Raw genomic sequence first — 22895 nt, forward strand, 5'->3', positions numbered from 1 at the left:
TGGTGAGTGTGGTCTTGTTCACCAGCACACACTTGCTCACCAGCTGTCCCTGGTTTTACCAAAACTCGTCTCACCCTCCGGCCATTCTTCTTTTGTGCCGCCTTTCAGATTAAAAGGTCCTCAGTGAGTCGCGTGCTGTGTCATTACACACAGCCTGTCTGGAGAGTCAGCAGCTCCGGACGAAACCATTTGATACGAATCAGGTGAGATCACTCGCAGCCGAAAAAAGGACTCTCCCGGCATATACGGTATTTTATTAGAAAAAATATTATTTTTTTAAAGTGTTGCTAAAAACAATAATCCACGAAGTACTTTTATGAAGAAACGTGTTGGGAGAAAACAATTTAATAAAGATGAATTACGCCCCCCTTCACCAACAAGATGGATTTGCCTGAAACAGATGTCCCAAGCGTTACTCTCACATCTGACCAGAGAAAGTAAGGAAGAGGTTCTGCTGGATGTGATGATGCTGTAGAGGAGCAGAAAGCCCATTACAAGGTAGGTGGATAAGAGTTTAAGAGTTTGAGAGCCTGATATAAGGAAGCAGTTACACTTGTACAGCCAGTATTGAGTTAGGACGAAGTGTATGAGATGAGTAATGATGTCCCTATTCTGTAAACTTTACAAAGAACTGTTACAGAGAAGATAGCTTACCTAAATATGACATGATAGTTCTATATGGATTATAAAATGAACTATGAGCACGAGATGGGAAAATCGACTTCACTACATATATTTCACAGCTGCAGATAATTGACAAAGATTAAATGTTCACAGGTAAAGATTCTTCATTTACTACTTAAAGTACCCGTTGTTGTTCATACTTCTGTAGCCTACTTCTTCTATGAATTTCAACAGGACATGTCAGGGAATATTATATTGCATACTATTACATGTTTTACTTAGGAAAGTAATCGAATGATCTGAAAAAATATCTACGTCATCCACTGCACTTACCTCTAAAGATACTGTGCATTAACAAGTTGTACATTTTATTTGTAAGATATGAAAACAGTGAATATAAAGCAGCTAGCAGTGTTGCTGAGTCTTTGCAGTTTAATCCCTTACACTGAATTGTACCTAGTATATGAACAGGTTGCATCCTTAGGACTTCTGTGGGTCAACATGCTGGTTGTTGGTTTGTGCCAGCAGCAGCAGCAGAATCAACACAATCTCCTATAGTCCTCTTGTTGACTGACTTACAGTGCTACTGTGGTGCTAAAGACAACACCTCTGTGTTGTTATGCTCCTGGAGTCCACCAGTTCTTTTGTCATCAGTGGGGAACTTGCGGGTGAGAGCTGTAACCACATCCTGCCAGGGGGCCACGAGCTGACTATCAGTGTCCAGCCGGAGGCCTCAGAAATGATGACTCAGAGGGGCAAGGTGTTATGAACCCTAAGCAGCCCTTCAGCCTCTGGAGAACAATGGAGCGTCTCTTCTTGCCCTCTGCTGTTGTTGGGCTGTGACAAGGCTGGTGTGTCTGCCCAGCATATGGCCTCCAGTGACTGAGAGCAGGCTGATATGGTGCTTGTTACCCCTGCATTGTTTCTCTGCTTGCAAACTATAAGACACCTGCAATACCAAGCAGTGTTGATCTGACACAGGGAAAAGGATGGCAATGTTTGAGTCTTTTTACAGTAAGACTATTCAAACCTCAGCTTTTATGTAATCATAGCCTCTTGTCTGCATTTTGCTGCAGAGTTTCCATACTCAGCACTCCTTCTTAAGACAAAGATCTGACTCCAGTGAGTGACGTGCTTTGTAATACAACACTTTCTTCTTTCCTGCCGCTCCCCCACATCGATGCACTTTTCTTCAAGCAGCCCATATTGTGCTCGGAGTTGATTCATTTTGCTGAATGGCTTTTGGCTTTTCATCAGGCTCTGAAATAAGGCATGCTGTAAAGTCGTTTGGTTTCTTCCATAGTATCAGCATTCAGTGGAGAATCTTAATTACAGGGTTCGAACAGGCATAGGTCTGGTTTCAGGCATCCCTCGCTGTTTCCTCGGCGAGTCTGGTCCCTGTTGGTAATTCCAGGGCCGACCACAGTGGTAATGAGCGAGGCGGCGGTGGAGGCATTCCAGGAGATCGTGCTCCAAAGGCTCATGGGAAAGGGTGGCGGGGGAAGTCTGGGAGACAGTGAATCCACATCGTGATCTCTTGCCATAAACACTCACTTCCGCAGAAGTTAAAGTGTCACAGGCTGGAGAGCGGCGAGGATGGGCGGGATGGCCCGCTCCCGTCCCTGACACGTTCCAAGATACTAGTCACTGATCACATGAAGGCGCAATTAAGATGTTATGACTACGTCAGTCAAGATGGAGACAGTGCTATCAGCAGCTAAACCTTCAGGAAATGGATGGTTATTCCTGTTGTACTAGAGAAGAAATTATTGTTCTTGGCCCTCCCTAAAAGTCAAATCTCAACACTCCAGATATTTAAGAAAGCTCTGACTAATCAGCATCAACATCTTGGCAATAAGCTACTTCACCACGCATCCACCCACTCACTCAGCATAGACCACCGACCACAGTCTCTTGTGAAAGTCTTCAGAGAGTTATGGGGTGTAAGTGGGTAAATCCCACATCACCCTGTCTGTCTCTGATTACCAGACTTGATTCCTGTTGACGTCTTTAGCGTAAGATCGCTTCAGCGTTGGAGCCATACATCTGTGAGTACAGCAGGACTTAACCTTACACAATAAAAAAACTCAACTCTGCAACTTTTCCCCTCCTCTCACAGCAGCCTTGTCTCAATATTGGCCCAACAACATGTTGTCAGCAGATACTGTGCCCACAGCAGATTATTGGGGCTGGTTGGTGGATACAGGCCCTTTGTTGCAGTGTTGTTTTACTGACTCGGGCAGCCTGTGCCTGATTGTGCTACTGGCTGCTTAAAGCTGCGTCAGTTCACATGAGCTGCTGTGCTGAATGGGTCAGGCCTATGGGATTCACAATAATATCCTGTATGAGGAGGTTTTCATCTGCACAAATCTGTGTCTTCCTGGTCCCTGCAGGAAAAGGCCTGATACCAATCTGCAAACACAGATGCTGAGACTCGAGAATCGAGGATTCACATGAGCTTTACAATAGCAGCACGATCATTTATGTGTCGCATGCTTTCATCCACTCCTTTCCCCTTTATATCAGAGTAGCAGATTGCTTCTTTGTTTTCTTGATATTAACACAGAGACCGCTTTGGGAGTCTTCAAAAGCATGAACTACACATTTGTGTGTGTCACAAAAGCAAGGCTGGCTTATATATCCTTTAATCATGTAAGTGCTTGGTTGTTTCTTGTGAAAAACTTTTTAGGGGAAGTCCTGAGTGGTGGCAAGCATGTGAGATGCAGAAAAAATGGATTGGCCTAAAAAAAATGGAGAGAAAAAATAACTCACTCTTCCTCTGGGGCAATGTCTTAAACCTAAAATGTTACCTGCAATTTCTTGTTGTCATTGTTTTCCTCTGCTGGCCATGGTTCCTCTTCGCATCTCATTATTTGTTTATTGTCAGTCAGATGTTGTGTTGTGTGCAAACAGTGGAGCAAGCAGGCCATAAACATGAATGGTTCTCGCTTGGTCGTGAAAGTGTGTCAGTGATACGGGCAGAGTCGCGCAGAAGTCAGCAGGGCCCTTGTGATCTGATGTGGCGCGGACAAGCCCAGCATTGAGACATTCTTCCACTTCAAAGCCCCCAGAGGCTTTTCTGAACACTGGTTGAATAGGAGCAGAGGGAGGGGCATGCAGGGGGAACAGGTGCAGTGCATGAGTGGGGTGATTCCCGCTGCCATCTGCTTTCTTTTTCTGGGCCTGGGCTCTTTAAACGCCCTCTGACACGCCTCGCGACAACACGCTCCCCTGGCCCGGCCACGCAGTGCCCCGTCACCATGGCACCCCGATTCGGATTAACCCCTGCACATGTGCCGAGTCAACCGTGGGGGTCTGCCGCTTTTGTGAGCGAGCATGGTGGGGGAGAAAGAGGTGGAGGAGAAGGAGGGGGAGATGGAAAGCTGCATTGATAAGTGTGTGAAAGGACACTCGCCAGTCATTCACTTTTGTTAAGCAGCAGGAGTGAGTATGAATGAAGCCATGTGGTAGGAAAACAACAAGAGAATCTGTAATCTTATAAGTGGTCTAAAGTGATCTACTTTTTACTAACCTGCTAAATCTGCTCATTTCAACAGGTATATCTATCAACTCAAGAGCATACAGTGAAGATGACGGCCATTGAGAGTAAAGAGGAGATCAGTGACACTGACAGTGGGATCATCTTACATTCTGGTAAGAACATCAATAAGTTATACAAATACAACATAGCTTAGGTCTGTATTCTCAATATTAAACACAATAATGCCACCAAAATAAAAATAAAAACACTAAGCAAAAGAAAATTTTGCATTCCACAGTCATTATATAAACATTCAGGAGTTACAGAGTTAAGAGCGGGTGTTAATTTGGATTCACATATTATCCCAAAGAGCATTTGATTCAAAGTAAATGCAAGAAAAAAAGAACGTGCACAGTTTAAACAAGATACACTGACATTCTCTAGTCATGACTGAGGCTCAGTGTTTAGGATTGTCAGACAGTTTCACACCATGAGGCAGGGGAAAACACAATGCAATAAACAGCTCCATTCATCCATTACCTAGAAGTACTTATCTTAGCATAACCGCCTTAGAGAGAACAGAAATAAAGTTTACCAAATTCTCTAAAGGCACCATCTGTGAGAAAACTAAAGCTGTAACTATTGCAGCTGCTAAATAGTTCTACAAAGTCATGTATGTGTTTCAAAAATGTGACGCTAGGTGGGATACAAAAATCCTTCCTGTCTATGGCATAGTTAAACAGCCCTGTAATAGTGGATGGTATTTTTATGACTGTGGCTGATCCAGACCCTGATAAGTAAAGCCTGACCTGATAGACTATGCGTTCACTGCAGGTCCTGACAGTCCCATATCCCCGGTAAAAGACCTGACCACCAACACCAGAGCCCTGAAGCTCAAGCATCAGTCTCTGGAGGAGCGTCTGGAGCTCTGCCTGCTGGAGCTCAGGAAGCTCTGCATCAGGGAGGCCGTAAGTTACTCATACATGAAAACACGTTACACACACACACACAAGATGACTTTTTTTGTGTGCTTGATTAGTTTAAAAATAACTTAATGAATGGTTCTTATTTTATTTTGTGTTTTTTTGTGTCACAACTTTTCCCTGTTTTGCAATAAACACTTTTATTTTGAATTCACAGGAGTTAACGGGTAAACTACCCTCAGACTATCCTCTGATGCCCGATGAGAAGCCACCACGGGTCAGAAGGAGGATTGGAGCTTCATTCAAGCTGGATGAAGGTCTGATCCGTTTGAATAATCAGGTATGAGCCAACATCAGTCTTTACTAACAAAACAAAACAGTAAAAAAAAAAAATGGAGAGTAAAGTTTATCAGCTGATACTAAATGTCATAATGTGTCTTCATAATAGGATTCAGAGTTGCAAGCGCTGGAAACTGACTTGGCTCTTCAGCGGCAGATTTATGAGGCAGTCCGCAAACTGTCTGTGGAGGAGAAACTCAGCAAACCACAGAAGAAGAGCCGGCTGCAGCAGTGCAAGAGGGAAGAGAGGAAAGTGAAAGACCTGCAGGAGGCCGTGTTCCAGCACAGGATCAAGAGCGAGTGCAACTCACCCTGCATCCCCATCTCAAGAAGCCAAAACAGAGGTTAGTCACATTGCTGACCCCTTCAGGTCACACTGTGAACTGCATCCATGGACACAAAATTAGTTTGATGGAATCTTAAAAAAATGTTTCCTTTCTGTAGCAGATCTGAGCATGTCTGATGACAGTTCCCTGTCTGATGTTGTGGCCCTGGATGACGGTGAGGAAGGATTACATTTATTCATACAAATTAAAAAATTAGGAGCAATCAGTGGTGAGTGATTCTCAAAATGAATCACTCATCAATCTGAAATAACAGTCCTGCCCCATACTCAATGATGTTCTCTCTGATCATACACAGACGTGGACTCGCCCACTCCTCCCTCTCATTCAGAGTCCTGCACTTCCTTGTCAGACACCCCGCATCTGTCAGCCAAGACCCTTCAATCATCCCAGCAGTCATCAAGCCAGCTCAGTGTGGAGCATGAGCCCTCCCCCATCCAGAACTCTCCATGGAAAGAGTCCAGTCTGGATCAGCCCTACCAGAAGGTCAATAAACCTCAATCTGCTAGCAGCAGCAGGTCCAGGTAAGAGTCTCAAGTGTATATGACAGCACATTGAACACGAAACTGTGTGTGTAAGGTTGTTTTACCTTACAGAAAAGGTTGAAACAATAATGTATTAATAAAAACACTTCCAGCAATAACAACAATGTATTTATTTAACTTTTTATTCTTCATGTTTTTATCGTGTGCAGCAGTCCAGCAGGGACCCAAGTGTCTGCAGAGAGCTGTAGGATTCCTCTCTCTCAGTTCGTCAGGAACTCTGCCCTGCGTCAAAACAACTCCACCAGTGCCCCCTCCACCCCAGAGCTGCAGATACGCAGACAGTACACCCAGTCCTTCAGGTACACAGAAAAGTCCGATTTGTTTGTACACTCGTGCAAAAAGAGAATAAAAACCACATTTGGTATAATTGTTAATTTTCACATTTGTCTTCTCAGACTTCCTAAAAGTAAGCCACCAGGTGATAAGGAGTGCCTCAGCACAGAGAACAATCGCGGGCGAGCTAGGCTGCCCCAGCGGCGCTGCATAGCCACCTTCATGGTGCGTTCTCCAGAGTACTCTCCTCTGCAGCCCTACCAGTCCAGCTCCGAGGACAGCAGCTCCGAGCACTCTTCCTCCTCCCACATCAGCTCTCCTGGCAGGGACAGACCCACTGAGATCCCAAAGCTCTGCCCTCCACCTTATGGGTTCCACTTTGGAGCACAAAAGAAAGGGCTTTCCAGCTTCTCCAGCTCACAGAAGAATAACAACCAGTCTCAGTTCAGCCCGGGTAACGTCAGAGCCACGGCAGAGGATGGCCCACTCTCCCCTCAAGACCTGGACATGGGGAAGGTCTTTCTGTCCTCACCCCCTGTGGCACATAGCCCGCTTTCAAGACAGTGGCAAGAGGGAGCATCGTCCCCAAGGAGAATCCTTAAGCCACCGCCACCTTACACTAGACTGGTGCGAACGCCCTCGCTGAAGGAGTACCCGAACCACGCCATCAGGCTGATGCCCAGGGAGATCGTGTCGGAGGAGCTGAAGTCCTGGCATCAGAGGAATCAGTTGCAGAAGTTATGGCCCAGCTGCATGGATCAGCTGAGTGTCACGAGCCCCACCTCACCTCATCTTCCTCCATTTAAACAGGTTGGTACCCATAACCAATCAGCTAACACAGTTTGATATGGTTCAAGAAGATTGATTCGACCGCTGTAGTTTAATAATTTAAGGCTTATTAATGCTACAAATTACTATTACTCTTTTACATCAGATTAGTCTGTTGATTACATTTTGGATTACAATGTATACATCCCATCGCATTGTTGAAATAAAAGTATAGTTTTAAATTATTTTAAGAATCAGATGGCTTTACATCAGAGTGCTATACGGAATTTTAATCCTGTTTTACTCCAAATAAGGAAAAGGGTTTGACACAAACTCCGCCCAGCTTGAAGGAGTCGATAAACTCATCCATACTCAAAGTAGGCAAGGAGAAAATGGACTGTAGGTCTACTTTTCGCTCTATTTCTGGACCATTAGCTCAGTATATTAGACGAAAAATGCTAATAATTGAACAATGTCAGGGTACTAGATCAATATTAGCAAAACCCAAATATTGTCCTGAAACTGTAGACCACTGAGAGAAATTGAGAGCAGATGGTGGCATGGTGGTTAGTGCACTTGCCCCATGAACGGAGGCCATGGTCCTCTCGGCGGGCGCCCTGGGTTTGAGTCCAACCTGTGGCTCCTTTCCTGCATGTCTTTCCCTGCACTCTCTCGCCCTGATTTCTGTCTCTATCAACTGTCCTGTCTCTCCAAATAAGGTCTAAAACATCGACATGCCTAAAGTTTTAGAACCTAAAGGTTTGGCTAAACTATCCGAATGCTTTTATTTACCTATACATTAAACAAATAAGGAAGATATTGTAAGATGGAATTTCTTTCCTTTCTTTAGTCTCAGCTCATTGAATCCATTAAAACAAGTATATTTATTTCAGGCCTTACCCATAGAGGTCCACCAAACCAATGTAATGAACAGAATATTAATTAGGTTTATATGGAAAGTTAGAAGGCCATTGAAAAATGGCTGAAATTATTAATCTAATATTATTATAGTTTGCAGGTTAATGTTAACTTAAAAATCAACCAATCCCTGCAGCTCTGAATGAACGCTTAAGTTGATGACTTATTTCATTACTTTTTTCCCACAGGGTTCGGGTAACATGATACTCCAGAGAGCTGCAGACGGTACTCCAGTCCAGTGGTTCATCGCAGAGGATGCGGAAATCGTGAGCCAGGTGTAGCTTAGACAACTACTGTTGTGCAGTACATTCAGTAGGAAGCGTGTGATTCCTTTCTATTTATCACTGTATTTATTCTTAAGGCTTTGGACTCTCTGTGAGATCTTTAGTCGACATGATGCAGAGAACGTGGACCTATGGGCACTCTGATGAGCCCATTCCTCTCTCGTCTTTTAATTTAAAACTTAATGTAAGGTGTTATGCCAGTTTAATTTATTGTTTTGATTTGTTTTGAATAGATGTTTCTGAGGTGAATTTACCCTCATACTATTTCATAAACAAGTGGATCAAAAGATTAAAAACAAACTTGCTGTGGTTCTCTCTGTGGCTGAACACATTTTGCACAAACTAATCCCCTACAGAAGCTTCAAATATGTTCCTCTTTTCTCGTATGATTTTCAGTATTTAACTATATTTATCTGTTTATGACACTTTTCTTTGCAGGATAGAGACTTATTACTAAAATTTAACAACAACATCTAAAATGCAGTGCTCTTTGAATATATAGTTGAAAACTAACACCTGTCTAGCCTTGACTTTTAAGCTGATTCTTGACGTTACTATCAACTTGTAATAATCATTCACTGATGCCTGTAATGTTGGTTGATGATTGTTTTTAATGCAGTGTGGAGTTAGGATCCTAACCAAGAGATTGTATCAGTTTTGATATGTTTTGTATATTTATAATTAAAAAATACAACTGAAAGTCAAACCTGTGTGGCATTGTTCTCGAGAAAGAGTGGAATTATTTCCTGAGATTTAAAATAGAACCAAAATGTGTTGTATTTAAGTACTTAGCTTACCAGTGTGAGGAAGGTAAATCAGCTGGTCTACTACACACTCGATGTAAACAGTACAGTCACAACCATCATAGAACTTCCAACAACAAATAAGTCAGTGTTATTACACAGAAAAGCACAGACAGGTACATGAAGAGGAGCGCCCAGCGACAGCGATACACCCAGTGAACCAGAGGACGTTGTCTCCACAGAGAGCCATACCTGAGGAGAGCAGACGGTCAGTCAGTGAACCAAAGAAGAAATCACCAGTCATCGAGAGGTTTTGAACACACAGGTTGACTTACATGCCACCAGACAGTTGTCTGTAAATGTTCACACTCTTTTTATCCTTCTCTACTTTTTTCTTTGATAACGCAGCTTTGCTCTTGTGTCTCTGCCGCAAAGGCTCCAGAGGGGAACTATAACGACAACACATATACACACAATTACTTTTGTTTGTAAGTGGTACATGGATTTGAGCCTGTAAAGCACTTTTCTAGACTAATGACTACTCAAAACACTCAGACAGGTATTAGAATCCTATATATCAGAATGATTCTATGTAGAAAGTGAAACATTTCATTCAACATTTTAAGTAAGTTATACAGCTGATTTGCATTGACCCAGTTTTCCATCCATCTATCTATTATCTATACCGCCTTTCCTGTTCAGGGTCGCGGGGGCTGGAGTTAATCCCAGCTGTCATTGGGCGAGAGGCGAGGTACAACCTGGACTGTTCGCCATTCAATCACAGGGCTGATATTCAAAGTCACCAACTGACCTAACGAGCATGCCTTTAGACTGCGGCATGTTTTAAGCCCCCGGGTGGGAGTCCGCCTGCTTCACCTCCACCAGCAAAGGCCGGGTCAGCTCAGTCAGATAACCCAGAGTACTTCTCCATGTCTGCTCCTGGCCTTACTGGATGTTCGTTTTTTTAAACTTTAAAGACTTCCACAGGGAATTGCCGATCAACGGTTGGGTGAAACAGTAAAGGGTTGATATGTTGGGACTGTGGGAGGAAGCCAGAGTACCCAGATAGAACCCACACATGCTCAGGTAGAACATGCAAGCTCCACAAAGAGAGGCCCTTTCCAACAGGGATTCAAACCAGGAACTTCCTTGCTTTGAAGCAACAGCGCTAACCACTCTACGACTGTGCAGTCCTGATCTACTTTTCACTACATGAAGAGTGTCAGTGTTACCTATTACATTAACAATGCTTCATAATTAATGTTCACACCTGTGTTTTTGTTGCTTGGACAAGGCTCCATTGTTATCAGGCTCAAACACTGCAAACATGTAATGTGAGAAACATGCTATATTTCCTGTGTCCTCTATGTTTGTGTGGTATCTCTGCTATTTTTGTATACACAGAGATTAAAAGCCGTACCTTTTGTTTTCGTTCTTGCTGGTGGCCGACTGGTTTGAAGGGAGGCACTCAGAGTTGGGTGTGGGTGAGGGCTGAGGAGGGAGTTGAACAGCCAAAGTTTCTGGCGGAGTTTCTTCTGGATCCTGAGGCCTAAAAGAACAGATTTTAAATGTTTCATATGGCCCAGGATACATTTTTAAACAATATTTCTCAGAATGTTGACCTGTCTTCCACTGAGTTGCTGTCATCCTTGGTTGTAGGAAAGCAGTTGGACTCTGCCGTCGGCGATGGAGTCCGACATGTGGGGGAAGACTTGGTGCTGGGGGAGAAGCCGTCATGAGAGGCCTGCTTCTTCAAGTCTTTAGGCTTTATCTTCTCCTGTAGAGACTCTTGTTTTGGTTTCTGGATGATAAAATGTCTTAAGAAAGTGGGAGAGAGCGTGAAAGAAACCCCCTTACCTGGAATTGGATGGGAATTAGAGATACACTGACCCTTCGACGACCGCTGATCTGAAGGAGGAAAAAAGAAAAGAACACGAGTGAACAGCAGATTGAAGTGATAAAAAGGTAGCTGCTCCTAGATTTTGATAATAAGCCAACTGGGTGCATACCTGCAGAAAGCTTTTCTTTCTGGTGTCACATTCATCCGGGTCTACAACAAGACATCCGGTGGTCAGTCAAATACAATAACTAACAAGATGAAAGTGTCAAGATGAACAAGTAAACTTGTCAGAGACCTGGTGATGGTCTGAGATCTATGCTGTTTCTGCAGGAATTCTGCTGCTGGATCGTCTTCTTGGCTTCCTCCAGCTCGGCCACATTTCTGTCATGTTGTCTCCTCAGATTCTCCACGTGAGCCACCATGTGCTCGACAGCCCGACTCACACGAGCCTCCTACAGACAATTATCGGAAAAGAAGCATGCTGAGTGTATGCCATTAAAGACACTCTAACCCGTTATTAATGGCTTTAAATGAGATAATCCAAATGTGACTCAGATGAAGATTAAAGACTCTTAAATGCATTGACTGAAGGTCATTTGGAGTTCCTGGGTTGCTAGTAACGCTCTCAATGTACGTGAATCAGTTGAACACAGCACTGTGCATACAATTGTTATAGCAGGTGACATTGTGTGTTTCTTATTTTAGGCTAACTGTCAGGAGATAAACCCTCAAACTGATTGTGATCTTGGACTAGAAGAAGGCTGAAGGGCATCAGGGTTTAAAAAGGTAACTGTAAAAGTCCCCCTAAAAGAGTTTCCTCAAGCACTTTGTTATAAAACTTGTGCTATAAAAGAAAGACATTTGTGTTACTTGTAGCATCTTAACATATTTCATGCTTTCTTTCCTTTGGTTTTAGGTTAGTGGGATTCTGTTGTAAATGGGACATCACATTTTATCCAGATAAAGGTTAAGTGAGCTTCAAATCAAACTGAAGGTCTAAAGGAGACTCTATGTACCTGGTGCACAGCCCCAAGCACCTCTGCCGTGTTGGAGATCCGCTCCACAGTCCCACCCAGGATGTCCAGAGACAGCTCCAGCCTCTGCAGGATATTACTGCGTTTACTGTCCAGACACAGGCCCTTTAACACCTGAGAACACACACACACACACACACACACACACACACACACACACACACACACACACACACACACACACACACACACAAATACATGAGGACCTGCTCTCTGCTGCTGGTATAAAGGCTCATTTCAGATCATCTGGCTCCTACTACACCTCCAGAGTCTCCCTGCCTCTGGTCAGCTCCAGCTGCACGTTCTCCTCTGCCAGGTTGCGGGCGTGCTCCTCCGCCTGCAGCCGCTGTTTCAGGGTGTACTGATCACATCTAAAGGCCATGGCGATCTGAGAGAAGGAGGTCTGCCAGCAAGAACGTCAACAGCTATTACACACCCTTACTCTAAATGTTTACAGTTTTATTAAGGTTTTAATTCTTAAGAGAAATGATACGAATTAGCTGCATTTTTTTGTTGTTGTTGTTTTTTTACTGTATACCTTTTTACTGTATACCTTTGTTACTGTATAACAAATCTTAAGTGTCGAAAATAGAAAAGAAAGTAGAAAATATAAATATAAATATGTCCTTAACGTGAATTTCTGTCACACAAATATGCAAGATTTACCCTGATATATACATTTTTGATCTAGATATGCCTATTTTCACAAGGTAACCATTAAAACCACAGAGTCTTAGTCAGGTGCTGATATAAACACTAAAACAAATGTAGCTTGTTGTGATCTCTCCGGTTTATATTGGCCTCTAAAAGATCCCATTCTAATGCACTTTTAATTCAAACGAGGGAACAAAGCCAAGTCTACCTAAAGCTAATTTGATGTTTCCCTCCATCTAATTAAATTGAATTACACAGAGGAGCATAAATACCCACATGCAAACAGTTAAATTAGTTTAAACAGCATGTGATCAAGGTTATACTCAGCTCCATGAATCGAGGGTTGACCTTACCTCCAAATCTTTCTCTGACATCTCTACGCTGTCAACAAAACAAAACCATTGTAAGTTTAATAAAGTCAATTAAACACGTTTTATTAGACAGTGGCTGATGTCATCATATTTTCCTGTGGTACCTGTTAAGGCCTACACGCTCTATGATGGAGAGCTCATTCCATCTGATGATTGACGCCTCTTCTTGGCTGGTTTCTGTTTTAAGATACATCCCAGTTTAAATTCAGAGCTTTGATTCTTGTTGTTGTCGGAATGTTTTTATGGACGTTAAATATCTGTTACCTTCATCACTGTCCTCACTGCCCAGCATGGTGGAGGCACAGAAGCTGGTTGTCTCTGCTACAGGCTGAGATCAGTTCAGAAACGCAACACCCGTCAATCAAAGAAAATCTACATAAACACAAACAGGTAGGACAGCTGGTAGATTATTTCACTCACCTGAGCATCCATCGTGTCTTCACAGGTATAATCCAAGTGCCTCCCAGTTAACATCCAGGCTAAATAATTTCAGTCCTGTTCAGTCAACGGTGGACTTCTCATTGCTGCTGGAAACACCAATATATATACTTGTATACATCCAATATCCTGTCTGTGTTTGTATCATTTCCCCCCTCAGGCTTCCTCCTGTCCTGAGAATAGATAATCCTATTAAGAGATCCACAGTCAAACCAGAGCAGGACGGCTGCCACAAGAGGCTCATGGGTATGCCTGTACCTGTTGCTGTGTCTGTCTTTGCTAAATACATGCTGCTGTTTTCTATAGTGTTGAATCAAATGTCAAACTTGTGCAGTTTCCATTCATTCTAAGGCTGTTTTCACACTCCAAGCCTTTGTGCTCAATTCTGGTTTTCTGCTCAGATCAGATTTTTTTTGTTTTGCTGTTCACATTGCTTTTGTAAATGAGGCCTGGATCAGACGCATGTGGGAATCCACATATGGAAGTGGACCAAATGTGATTTGAAAAGAACAGATTCCATGTGAAATGTGATGTTCACACGGTCACTTTTGGGTGCAGTGTTCAGTGTCCTTCAATGAGGTTTAATTTTGGATCGGTAGACACAGGACATACTAATATAAATATATATATATATATATATGATTTCAGACAGAGTTTAGAGTCTCTATTCTCATGGAATACTGTTGTTACTACAGTGTTGAGTATCTGATATGCCCTGTGGGCCCCTCCCATCCAAACTCCCTGACCTTTAAGCGCTTTGGTTAACTAAGATTTTTTAAATGTTTAAAACACTGAAAAGTATTTTAAGAAGAAAAATAACCACCTAAGTTCATTACTAGTTGCAGAATATACTGCAATATACAGGAAACTCTGCACTGGGGTTGGCTAACTTCTGCTTTAGCATCTCTTGTTTGTCAAATTCATTTAGCTGTAGGATTATTGGTATCAGATGATTATTCACATGAGCATGGTTCGGGCTTCATAGGAATATTAAGTGTGGTAAACTTAGTAATAACTTGTGAACCTCCTTATTAACAGGCTTCTGATCACTTTAAAACCAAAATATTTTAAGAGTACTATGAAGCCATGCCAAATAAGTCCCCTGAAAAGTGGTCAGCCAACCACAAACTTGATTCCTTTTACTACTTTCCTCTAGATGAATTAAGATTTCATAATGAGCACAAAGGAAGCTCCTTCTTGGTGTTATCTAAGACCATACAATCCCATTACCACTGAACTAGAGATAGCATTATAAAACCAAACTTAAGAATCATATACAGCATGTGAACATTGACAAGAACACTTTGACTTATAATGAATATTGTGCTTTCTTCCTAACCCTCCTATTAATTCTACTTTAGCGTAAGTAGGAAAGTTCTTTCATACTTTTGTAGCGAAAAGTAATGTCACAAGTCCAGGATGTTTTACAAGGACAACCTAAAACTGTTATTTTGACCACACTTGGTAATAATCATCTAAATACATATTTCTTTTAAAATACTGAACTTTTCAATGCTATGAAAAACAAAATATAAAGATTAAAAGACACTCAAACAGTAGACTTTGGAGCATCTCCACGTTTTTAATAGAAAAGATGACATTTAGTAGAGGCGTTGGGGTTTGCCCATGGTGCTCTTGACGTAGAGGGCACGCACGTTCTGCCAGTTCTTCTTCAGCAGAGACACCAGGAAGTTCACAGCCAAGTGGACGTTGTACACAAGCTCATCCTCTGTCATCTTGACGTGTCCTACTGCTACAGCCAGACAGAGCACCTATGACAAAGAAACATGTTCAGTGACCCAAAGTATAATCTAAAATTAGGAGATACAGTTTCAGAATAAATAAGCCAATAACAAACAGGATGAGTGGTTAGGATTTAATTATGCCTGAATACCTTCTTCATCTGGAATTTGATTGTGGATTTGACTTCGTCCACCTTGGTATTCATGTTCTCGTTGTGGGTGAGCAGGGAGGGGAACTTGCCGGCCTTGTTCAGCCCAGGTCCCAGGATACGAGGGATCTGCTTGATCAAGGACTCAGAGGCCAGGAAGGCATCGTACTTCTTGGCTAAAAGAGGAATAACAAAAATGTAAGATGCCCGTCTGACTTGGGTATCAATGGTTACAGATGAGAGACTGTGTGGGTCATGATGCTAGCTTCATACCGAGCTTCTTGACCATCTTCTTGTTCTTGTTGAGCTTCTTGAGAGCCTCAATGTCCATGTGTGGCAGCTCGGCTGCTTTGGCCTCATCACAATGCTGCTGGTCTCCCAGGACACACACAGCGAACTTGGGTCTGGGCAGAGTCTTCAGCCTGCATATTAACACACACAGTCAGATACACTGCTCCCAGTCATTAACCAAACCCTGAGGCATCCTTTGGTAAGGAAGGCGCAAACATGGTTAGCCCAGAAGCATAATCTGCATCATGGTGACAAAAATGAAAGCAGCAGTGTGCTTTTTACTGCATCGATTGATTACATGATCAATTTGAATTAATAAGGTACTCTAAAACATTAGTTTTGTCAGGACATTAAAATTCATAAACTCTGCAACACCAACATTAAACCTTGCAGATTTAACTCTTTAATAGAAAAATTCTTACCCATACCACCACAGTAGCCGTGTCCAGCTGACCTCTTTGGTAAGGTAATGTAAATTGGTCGGCCAGAGGACATGAACATGAAGCTCAGCCTCTCATAGCCTCCCCTCATGTTTTAAGACCCAGGGTAGGGGTCCGTCTGCATCACCTCCACCAGCCAAGGCTGGGTCAGCTCAGTCAGACTACCCAGAGTACTTCTCCATGTCTGCTCCTGGCCTGTCTGTTGTTACGTTTTAGTTATTTTCTTACTTTAAAGACTTCCACAGGAAATTGCCAATCAACTGGCTGTTTAAATACTCAGACAGGGCTGGAAGCACACAGGGAAAAGGTTGGGTGAAACAGTAAAAGGTCGAACCTGACAGTGCCGGAGAAACGCTTGTCCTTCTGGGGATCATAGTTTTTCAAGCTGATCTGCAGCTCCACCGACTCCGTGAACCTACAGACGGAAATAAAGTTGTAATGCCATTCCTGCATTTCATTTCCCTTCCAAAAAAAGTCACATATTTAACACTTTTCCCCAACATTGAACTTACTTCCTTGGCTTGGTCAGAGATCCCTGCAGGACCTCCTTCACGGCTTCATATAACGTATCCCTGGAGACCTTACTGTAATTCAAATAGTGAAGATAAATTAAAACAAGTCGCCTATAATACATGAAAAAGCTCAATAAGCAGCGATCTAAAAAAAAAAAATCACAACTCAAAAATAAGCATCATATTATCATCTGGATGTGTTAATTCATACATCGAATGCTTGATTATATTATAAAATACGTTTTAAATCAGTGGATGCTGATGGATTTCTCCTAAAACTGAAGCATTGTATCCCTCACCGGCAGGCGCCATGGTGCCGTCCCTAATGTTAGCCTCACCAACTTGTCATAAAACTGTATTATAAACACAAATACAGCATCCCACTATAACTTTAAAGGTTAGGGGCCTTAAAGAACTCAGAAAACCTTACACACATGTTATTATTCGACATTTATTAATAAAATTGAGCCTCACCTCATTTTGTCGGCTGTCGCCTCTCTCCTTGCTACGTTGGAAAAGGAAGTACCGGAGGAAATTACGTACAATAAATGCGGCTGGGCTGACGTCACCACACGCCATCATAAAGCGACTTCATGGTAGTTTTCCCCCTTACTTTATTTACCTAGTAAATGTACAAAAATAAAGGATATTTCACTTATCAGTTGAAACAGACTCTTTGAAAACGGAGCACAAACAACAACAACAACAACAACAACAGTAATACAAGGGAAAATATATATATATATACAGTATATAAATAGCGATTATTCTAATTCATTCATTCATTATTCTAAATCATCAATACTGTGAAGTAGTTTTTTTTTTTGCTGGTTTTTTTTTTAACCTTCAGGGATTTACTACAACGTGCTAATTCTTTTGTGAAAATTGTCAGTAGGGGTTGTTTCCCAGTACATTATGAATACAACTTTCCCGAAAATGCACTATATATTCAACAGAAGTTCATTGTTTATGTCCTCCATTATGGTACCAAAAATATTATAGTTTCTGGAAAGAGAGAGGAGAAAACTTCTTTGATTTCAGCCGATTACTCATATTACACTGTAAAAAATAATCCAAACTCACTATGACATGATCAATGTTACTTATTTAATACAGTGTACATTGTACAGTGTTCCCTGTTATTTTTATTTTTTTGTATTATATCTTTGCTTTAATACAGTGTATAACTTCTGTACAGTTTATTTTAATTTACTTAGCTGTTAATACAACTTATTTATTTTTTACTTTTTTGTACTTTATTTTTTTCTTACAATGCTATTCTATTTTATATATAATTTTAACTTTTTTGTAGAAGCTGACTCAGGGAGAAATGCACAAGAATTCCAATGTACCTGTACTGTCCTGTACCTGTGCAAATGGCAATAAACATCTATTCTTAATATTAATAGGACTGATGGATATTTTCTGTTTAACTACAACTAAGAACGTGTTTTTTTGTATACCCTACAATTACCTCTGGAATCAAATTCTCAAAAAGGAGTTCTGCACTTTACACATTGAAAGCTATCCATAAAAGGCCAAGCATTAATCATCTGGATGTTTCATGCAAGTTATCCCATAATTCCATTTTTTATTTACAGCTGAATAATGTATGATCTTTAACAAGTGTATATTCAATCTGCTGTTCTGAACAGTATACCTGTCAAATAATCTTTGTGGATTTAAAGGTGAAATATTTACCTATTAAAGGTAATTAGGTAAAAGACCTCATATTGTAATTGTTCAATTGTGTTACATTATATTCCACCACTGCAAGTTTTTAATGTTGAAAATGTTTTATTCAACAATTAGAGCACAAACACAAACATGCCATGAAGATCACAGCAGAAAAAGTTTGAACTTTTAAGAAGACTCTCGTGCAAAACAAAGTCGAGGATAAGAAAGTCTTCATGAGTCAGTGATTCTTTTCAGTGCAGCTTGGAGAGGCTTTTTCAGGAAGGTCTCATTTAACATCAGGCATCCGTTCAGGGATTGTTTGTGTGCAGCAGTTACCTGGAGAAAAGAGCGCAATAAGATGAAGAATTTCATTTAGTCAACAACAATAATGCATAGTAAAAAAAAATGTCCAAACTCACATGAATGCTATATTTGGTGAGGACTGTCAGCATCATTTTTGCAAACTTCACAGACTTCGTGAATTGAGGACCCTGGCTGATGAGCTGTTCTGTGAACTCTGCAAATAGTTCTTCACTCATGTCAGGCTGAAAGTAAAAAAAGCTCATTTAAAAAAAAAAAGATTACTATGAGAAAGTGGTCTTTCAGAATTCTTCCAATCAATACACGTAGGGAATACCTTGGAGTCTAACAAGCTGTGGATAATGGAGAGCACTGCCTCATTCCATGATATTTTGAGTGTCATTCTAGAAGGAAAAAAAGTAAAAGACTTCTTCTTCTTTGACTTTTAAAGGCAGTGACACGTGAATACAGAATTCAAATATATTATCTTACTGCAGGACAAGCAGTCTGTAATGTGAATCCAGGCATCCTTCTATCAGTCTGTTCAGGAGCTCCGCCTGTGGATTCCCTGAAAATAAGACAAAGCTCGTAAGAGAGGATCAACTGACACTAGGGCCAGAGTCGTGGATCAGCCCTTCAGAATATGTGTTCTGTTTCTGTGTATTTGAACTAGCACACTCCATCGATGCCAGCTCCAAAGCTGCCGGACAATAACCACCTCTGACCAGGCTTTGAAGGTCGGTGTGAAGTACAAATGATTGAAACCTTCTCCTCACCTATGTTCTTGTCCTGTAGAGCCGGTCCGATTAGAGCTTGACACATTGGTCTGGGACAGTGGCTGCACAGTTGTGTTGCTGCAGTGGCAAGACATCTGGAGGCCGGTTCTGACAGGGACAGAACCTGCACGTCGAGAAGGATTATAACCCTTTAAGCATCAAACATGGTGACATCCCATTTAATACTTTGCATGTTCAGCAATATACCTTCTCCAACAGGAGGCTCCTGATGAGTGTCGCTGCCGTGCTGTAGCTGATGTCTAGAGATGGAGCCAAAATACTGCTGCACAGTTTGGGCAGAGTCTGCTCCGGTATGTCAGGAAAGCTCAGCATGCTACATAACAACTCCACCTAAACAATTAAAATACTATTAACAACTTAAAACATCTTCAATTCACACTTCAAAAGACATTTTACAAAGAGTAACATTGATTACTGAGTACATACCTGTCCGGGGTCACACTCGTTCAGCACTTTGAACATGTTCATGGAGCTCTGGTCCCACTGCAAACAGACAGCAAGAGAAATAAAAAAACAGTAAGACTGTGCTTAATATGAAGATAATTTGTATATATATGACTTTTACCTCTGTGTGACTTTCCAGTAATTCTTTTATTTGAAGAACAGAGACCTAAATAAACAGAAAAATAGCTGTTGAAGTTGTGTTACCTAAACTATAATATGTGTAATGAAAGTAAATATTTTAAGCCAATTACTACTTAATTCTGCTCGTCAATACAAATGTAATAGTTTGAAAATTAAGGGCTAGATTAAACCTGTCCTGCCTTTAAGGGACCCTACCTTTATATGTTCAGGCAGTGCATCATATGGACGTTCAGGTGCTGGCAGCGGCTCCTCAGCGGCCTCTCCTGGAGCATCACTTTCTAAACGTCCTGATAATTCTACTTTAAGGCCTTGTTCTTCAGTTTGGAGACACTCACTAACACAGACATCCATCTTCATGCGTTTACTCTTCTGTCCTGTTTCCTCACCATCTGAGTCCAGAGTAGCAAAGCTGCCCTTCCGCTTTCTTTGAGTGCCTGGCTCTGATAAACCAGATTCCCTCTGTGATTCGGATTCCTCTGTTTGACAGCTAAAGCATTTCACCCATCCTCCAGTCTCACCACAACTAACGAAACGCTGCGAAAGCTCCTTCAGTCTTTGGCTACAGCTTGGAGTGTAAAGAGGCATCCCTTTATGAACCCCCATGTTTCTCTTCAGCTGTCTAACCAGAGCAGCGACCCAGGGGCTCACATCAGGGTCCTGGCTGATGCATTTCAGCAGAGGAAGAACCTTTGTCGGAGGAAGAACCGGCTGAAGCAGAAGGATGAATGAGAGCAGGTTTCTTATGAAAAGTTTTGGAAACAGGCACACCATGGGTTGTCTGGAAAAGTTGAGGAAAAAAATGGCTGAAAATTATCATTTGACAAATGAAACTGAAGGGATATTTTTTTTATTTATGTCTTTATTTACACTCGAAAATCATTGAGAACATAACCCTCATTTACAATGACATCGAGCAGGATAACAATGAAAAATAACAAACATACATATATACGTATGTACACATACACACATAAGCATATACTGTATACATACACACACATATATATATATACACATCATAGATAAACAAAATCAGTTAAAAACCAACAAATAGATAATAAAAAGTATTAAAAACAAAATCAATTAAAACCTGTGCAATCAGAAGTAAAGGAGTTAATAATTAAAGATCTAAAATGGCCATAAGAGACCAGTGCCTTGATTTTTAAAGTGCCTTGTAACAAATTCCAAGCTGATGGTGCAAAGATGCCAAAAGCAGATCTGGTTCAGAATGAGCTCTAGGAACCTGCAGTGTAAGCCAGTCATTCGATCGTGTGTAATACACTCCAGAATATCAGACTAACATGGATGAAATGTAAGGAGGCAGCATCCCAATCAGCGCTTTATAAATAAAAAGGTACAAATGTAAGTCTCGCCTAACAGAGAGAGAGGACCAACCAACATTTTTATACAGGATGCAGTGACGGGTGCTGTAAGCATCACCTGTAATAAATCTAATAGCAGAATGGAAAACTTGCATCAAGTGGTTTTAAAGTTGCTGCAGAAGCATGCATGTACAATGTGTCACCATAATCTAACACAGATATAAAAAAATATGTTGCGGTTTAAATCACAAGTAGTGATTCAGAGGTTAAATCTGAATATAAATCCTGGGTTTAAATCAGCTGTCACTCTATAACAGAGTCCTCCTGGAATACAAGGAATAATACAGCAATGACTAAAATTAAAATTATCATTGAATTTATACTGATAAAAGCCATTTTTCTATCCGTGTTTCTGTCTTTTTTATTTAATATATGATTCAGAAAAGCAGATTCTAACTGTGAAATGGGTCCCTAGAGATAGGCAGACATTCTGGGTCTCAAGTATACATAACCTAATGGAGCAGCTTTAAGTTTGGCTGAGGGTCTCTTTGTTTGGACGCGAACAACTACGTAACACCTACAATTTGTCTGGGTAGAAAGCAAAGACTGTATCTAATTATTATTATTTTTTTTTTACAGTCTATGGCAGAAAGATTGTTAACCGTTTTTAATCTTTTATAATGGCCAGTGCTGGTTACTTACTTTTAAAGCTGACTGAAGCAGTCAAATGTGGATTTAAAAGTAATCGTAGTAGGCCTATACAGCAACAATTGTTAAAATAAAAATGTCTGCTTGAGTTGTTATGAAGAGTCCAAATTCAGTTTTTAGCGAGTTTCCTTAAAACAACAAATAGCTTCTTAATACAGTTTCCTCTAGGAGAGTTTGGCTTCAGTTAGTCCAGATACACACCTTATTGTATTTCCACAATAAAAAGGAGGTTAATTGAGACGTCACCTGAAATATTCAACCTGCTTGCACAGTGGAGGTTGGTGTAGCATGTGGTGCGTAAAGCGTAATGTTCACAGTCTATGGGTTTAACTTACACTGATAGTGGCAGAACCTCTTCAGCTCGACAGTTTATTTCTTCCTGACACAGTGCATCTATGAAGGCTGATATTGACATATTACTGGCCCGCTGCTGCCTGTGGAAGACGTCCAGTGCTCTCTCGGCTCCGGTGGCTCCAGAGAGAAGAGCCCGGACAAGAAGCTTCGACTGCCCGTCAAACCGACCGAGAAGAACACCAGCGTCCATAACTCTGCTTTCAGTTTTACCCCAAGAGTGTGACCATTTAGAGTCTGAGTGTGGCCAGTCTGCTGCTGTCAGCTAACCCGCCAGTTTTTTTTACGACTCTTCTTCGTGAGTAATTACTCTAAACCTTGCGCCACACCGCCATCTAGTGCTTAAAGTGAAGAGCACTAGAATCAACCTAACAGTAACTGATATATAACCAAAACAAACTAAATCAATAGGAGCAAGACACATCATTTTAGGGAGACAAAA

The 22895-nt window shown here is 41.4% G+C and overlaps 4 protein-coding genes across 10 annotated transcripts in view; 1 reads left to right on the forward strand and 3 right to left on the reverse strand.

Annotated features, from left to right (window-relative positions):
• Positions 1-316: 316 nt before the first annotated feature.
• On the forward strand, positions 317-9205 carry inavaa (innate immunity activator a). Of its 5 annotated transcripts, none has more exons than XM_061057642.1 (10): positions 325-498; positions 4182-4278; positions 4940-5073; positions 5246-5368; positions 5477-5711; positions 5815-5868; positions 6010-6235; positions 6406-6555; positions 6652-7339; positions 8404-9205. In XM_061057642.1, exons 2-10 carry the CDS (start codon positions 4215-4217, stop codon positions 8494-8496), a joined length of 1767 nt encoding a protein of 588 aa, XP_060913625.1. In that variant the 5' UTR covers positions 325-498; positions 4182-4214; the 3' UTR covers positions 8497-9205. The 5 variants fall into 5 exon arrangements, with proteins under 5 accessions (XP_060913622.1, XP_060913620.1, XP_060913625.1 ...); XM_061057641.1 differs by having other exon boundaries at positions 329-498; positions 5812-5868; XM_061057639.1 differs by having other exon boundaries at positions 317-498; positions 6406-7339.
• si:ch211-163l21.11 (inositol 1,4,5-triphosphate receptor associated 2) lies at positions 9155-13763 on the reverse strand. Of its 2 annotated transcripts, none has more exons than XM_061057644.1 (13): positions 13562-13763; positions 13406-13469; positions 13246-13318; positions 13124-13151; positions 12379-12519; positions 12099-12230; positions 11378-11534; positions 11252-11292; positions 11100-11150; positions 10865-11016; positions 10663-10791; positions 9578-9691; positions 9155-9494 (listed from the first exon to the last, which is right to left on the reverse strand). In XM_061057644.1, the coding sequence occupies exons 1-13, from the start codon at positions 13613-13615 to the stop codon at positions 9362-9364; spliced, it is 1269 nt and encodes a 422-aa protein (XP_060913627.1). In that variant the 5' UTR covers positions 13616-13763; the 3' UTR covers positions 9155-9361. The 2 variants fall into 2 exon arrangements, with proteins under 2 accessions (XP_060913627.1, XP_060913626.1); XM_061057643.1 differs by having other exon boundaries at positions 10865-11019; positions 13562-13762.
• A 1373-nt stretch (positions 13764-15136) lies between these two features.
• rpl10a (ribosomal protein L10a) overlaps positions 15137-22895 on the reverse strand; it is a 199148-nt gene continuing 191389 nt past the window's right edge. The window contains exons 1-6 of one of the 2 annotated variants that reach the window (XM_061058410.1): positions 17188-17288; positions 16714-16785; positions 16536-16616; positions 15744-15892; positions 15474-15646; positions 15137-15351 (exon numbers count right to left, since the gene is read on the reverse strand). In XM_061058410.1, the coding sequence (XP_060914393.1) occupies positions 15181-15351; positions 15474-15646; positions 15744-15892; positions 16536-16616; positions 16714-16785; positions 17188-17192 (651 nt within the window). In that variant the 5' untranslated portion in view covers positions 17193-17288 and the 3' untranslated portion in view covers positions 15137-15180. Of the gene's footprint in view, positions 15352-15473; positions 15647-15743; positions 15893-16535; positions 16617-16713; positions 16787-17187; positions 17289-22895 lie in introns of those variants that run through there. The other variant, XM_061058411.1, reaches the window with a different exon arrangement.
• On the reverse strand, positions 18489-22755 carry fance (FA complementation group E). Its single transcript, XM_061058615.1, has 10 exons — positions 22438-22755; positions 20268-20850; positions 20053-20097; positions 19914-19970; positions 19674-19817; positions 19467-19590; positions 19183-19258; positions 19028-19094; positions 18810-18935; positions 18489-18726 (listed from the first exon to the last, which is right to left on the reverse strand). Exons 1-10 carry the CDS (start codon positions 22644-22646, stop codon positions 18622-18624), a joined length of 1536 nt encoding a protein of 511 aa, XP_060914598.1. The 5' UTR covers positions 22647-22755; the 3' UTR covers positions 18489-18621.

Source organism: Labrus mixtus, chromosome 15, assembly GCF_963584025.1.
Source record: "Labrus mixtus chromosome 15, fLabMix1.1, whole genome shotgun sequence".
In the NCBI taxonomy this organism is placed as follows: domain Eukaryota; kingdom Metazoa; phylum Chordata; class Actinopteri; order Labriformes; family Labridae; genus Labrus; species Labrus mixtus.

Excerpts from the sequence above, each read along its gene's own strand:
- fance (XM_061058615.1), bottom strand. The coding sequence starts at position 22,646 with ATGGACGCTGGTGTTCTTCTCGGTCGGTTTGACGGGCAGTCGAAGCTT. Across the intron at positions 19,971-20,052 it reads TACTGGAAAGTCACACAGAG|TGGGACCAGAGCTCCATGAA; the intron begins GTAAAAGTCATA and ends GTCTGTTTGCAG. Across the intron at positions 18,936-19,027 it reads ACAGCTTGTTAGACTCCAAG|CCTGACATGAGTGAAGAACT; the intron begins GTATTCCCTACG and ends TTTTACTTTCAG.
- si:ch211-163l21.11 (XM_061057643.1), bottom strand. The coding sequence starts at position 13,615 with ATGTTAACTGGGAGGCACTTGGATTATACCTGTGAAGACACGATGGAT. Across the intron at positions 13,470-13,561 it reads AAGACACGATGGATGCTCAG|CCTGTAGCAGAGACAACCAG; the intron begins GTGAGTGAAATA and ends AACTGATCTCAG. Across the intron at positions 9,495-9,577 it reads AGACAACTGTCTGGTGGCAT|GTATGGCTCTCTGTGGAGAC; the intron begins GTAAGTCAACCT and ends TGCTCTCCTCAG.
- inavaa (XM_061057637.1), top strand. The coding sequence starts at position 4,215 with ATGACGGCCATTGAGAGTAAAGAGGAGATCAGTGACACTGACAGTGGG. Across the intron at positions 5,074-5,245 it reads AGCTCTGCATCAGGGAGGCC|GAGTTAACGGGTAAACTACC; the intron begins GTAAGTTACTCA and ends TTGAATTCACAG. Across the intron at positions 7,340-8,403 it reads ATCTTCCTCCATTTAAACAG|GGTTCGGGTAACATGATACT; the intron begins GTTGGTACCCAT and ends TTTTTCCCACAG.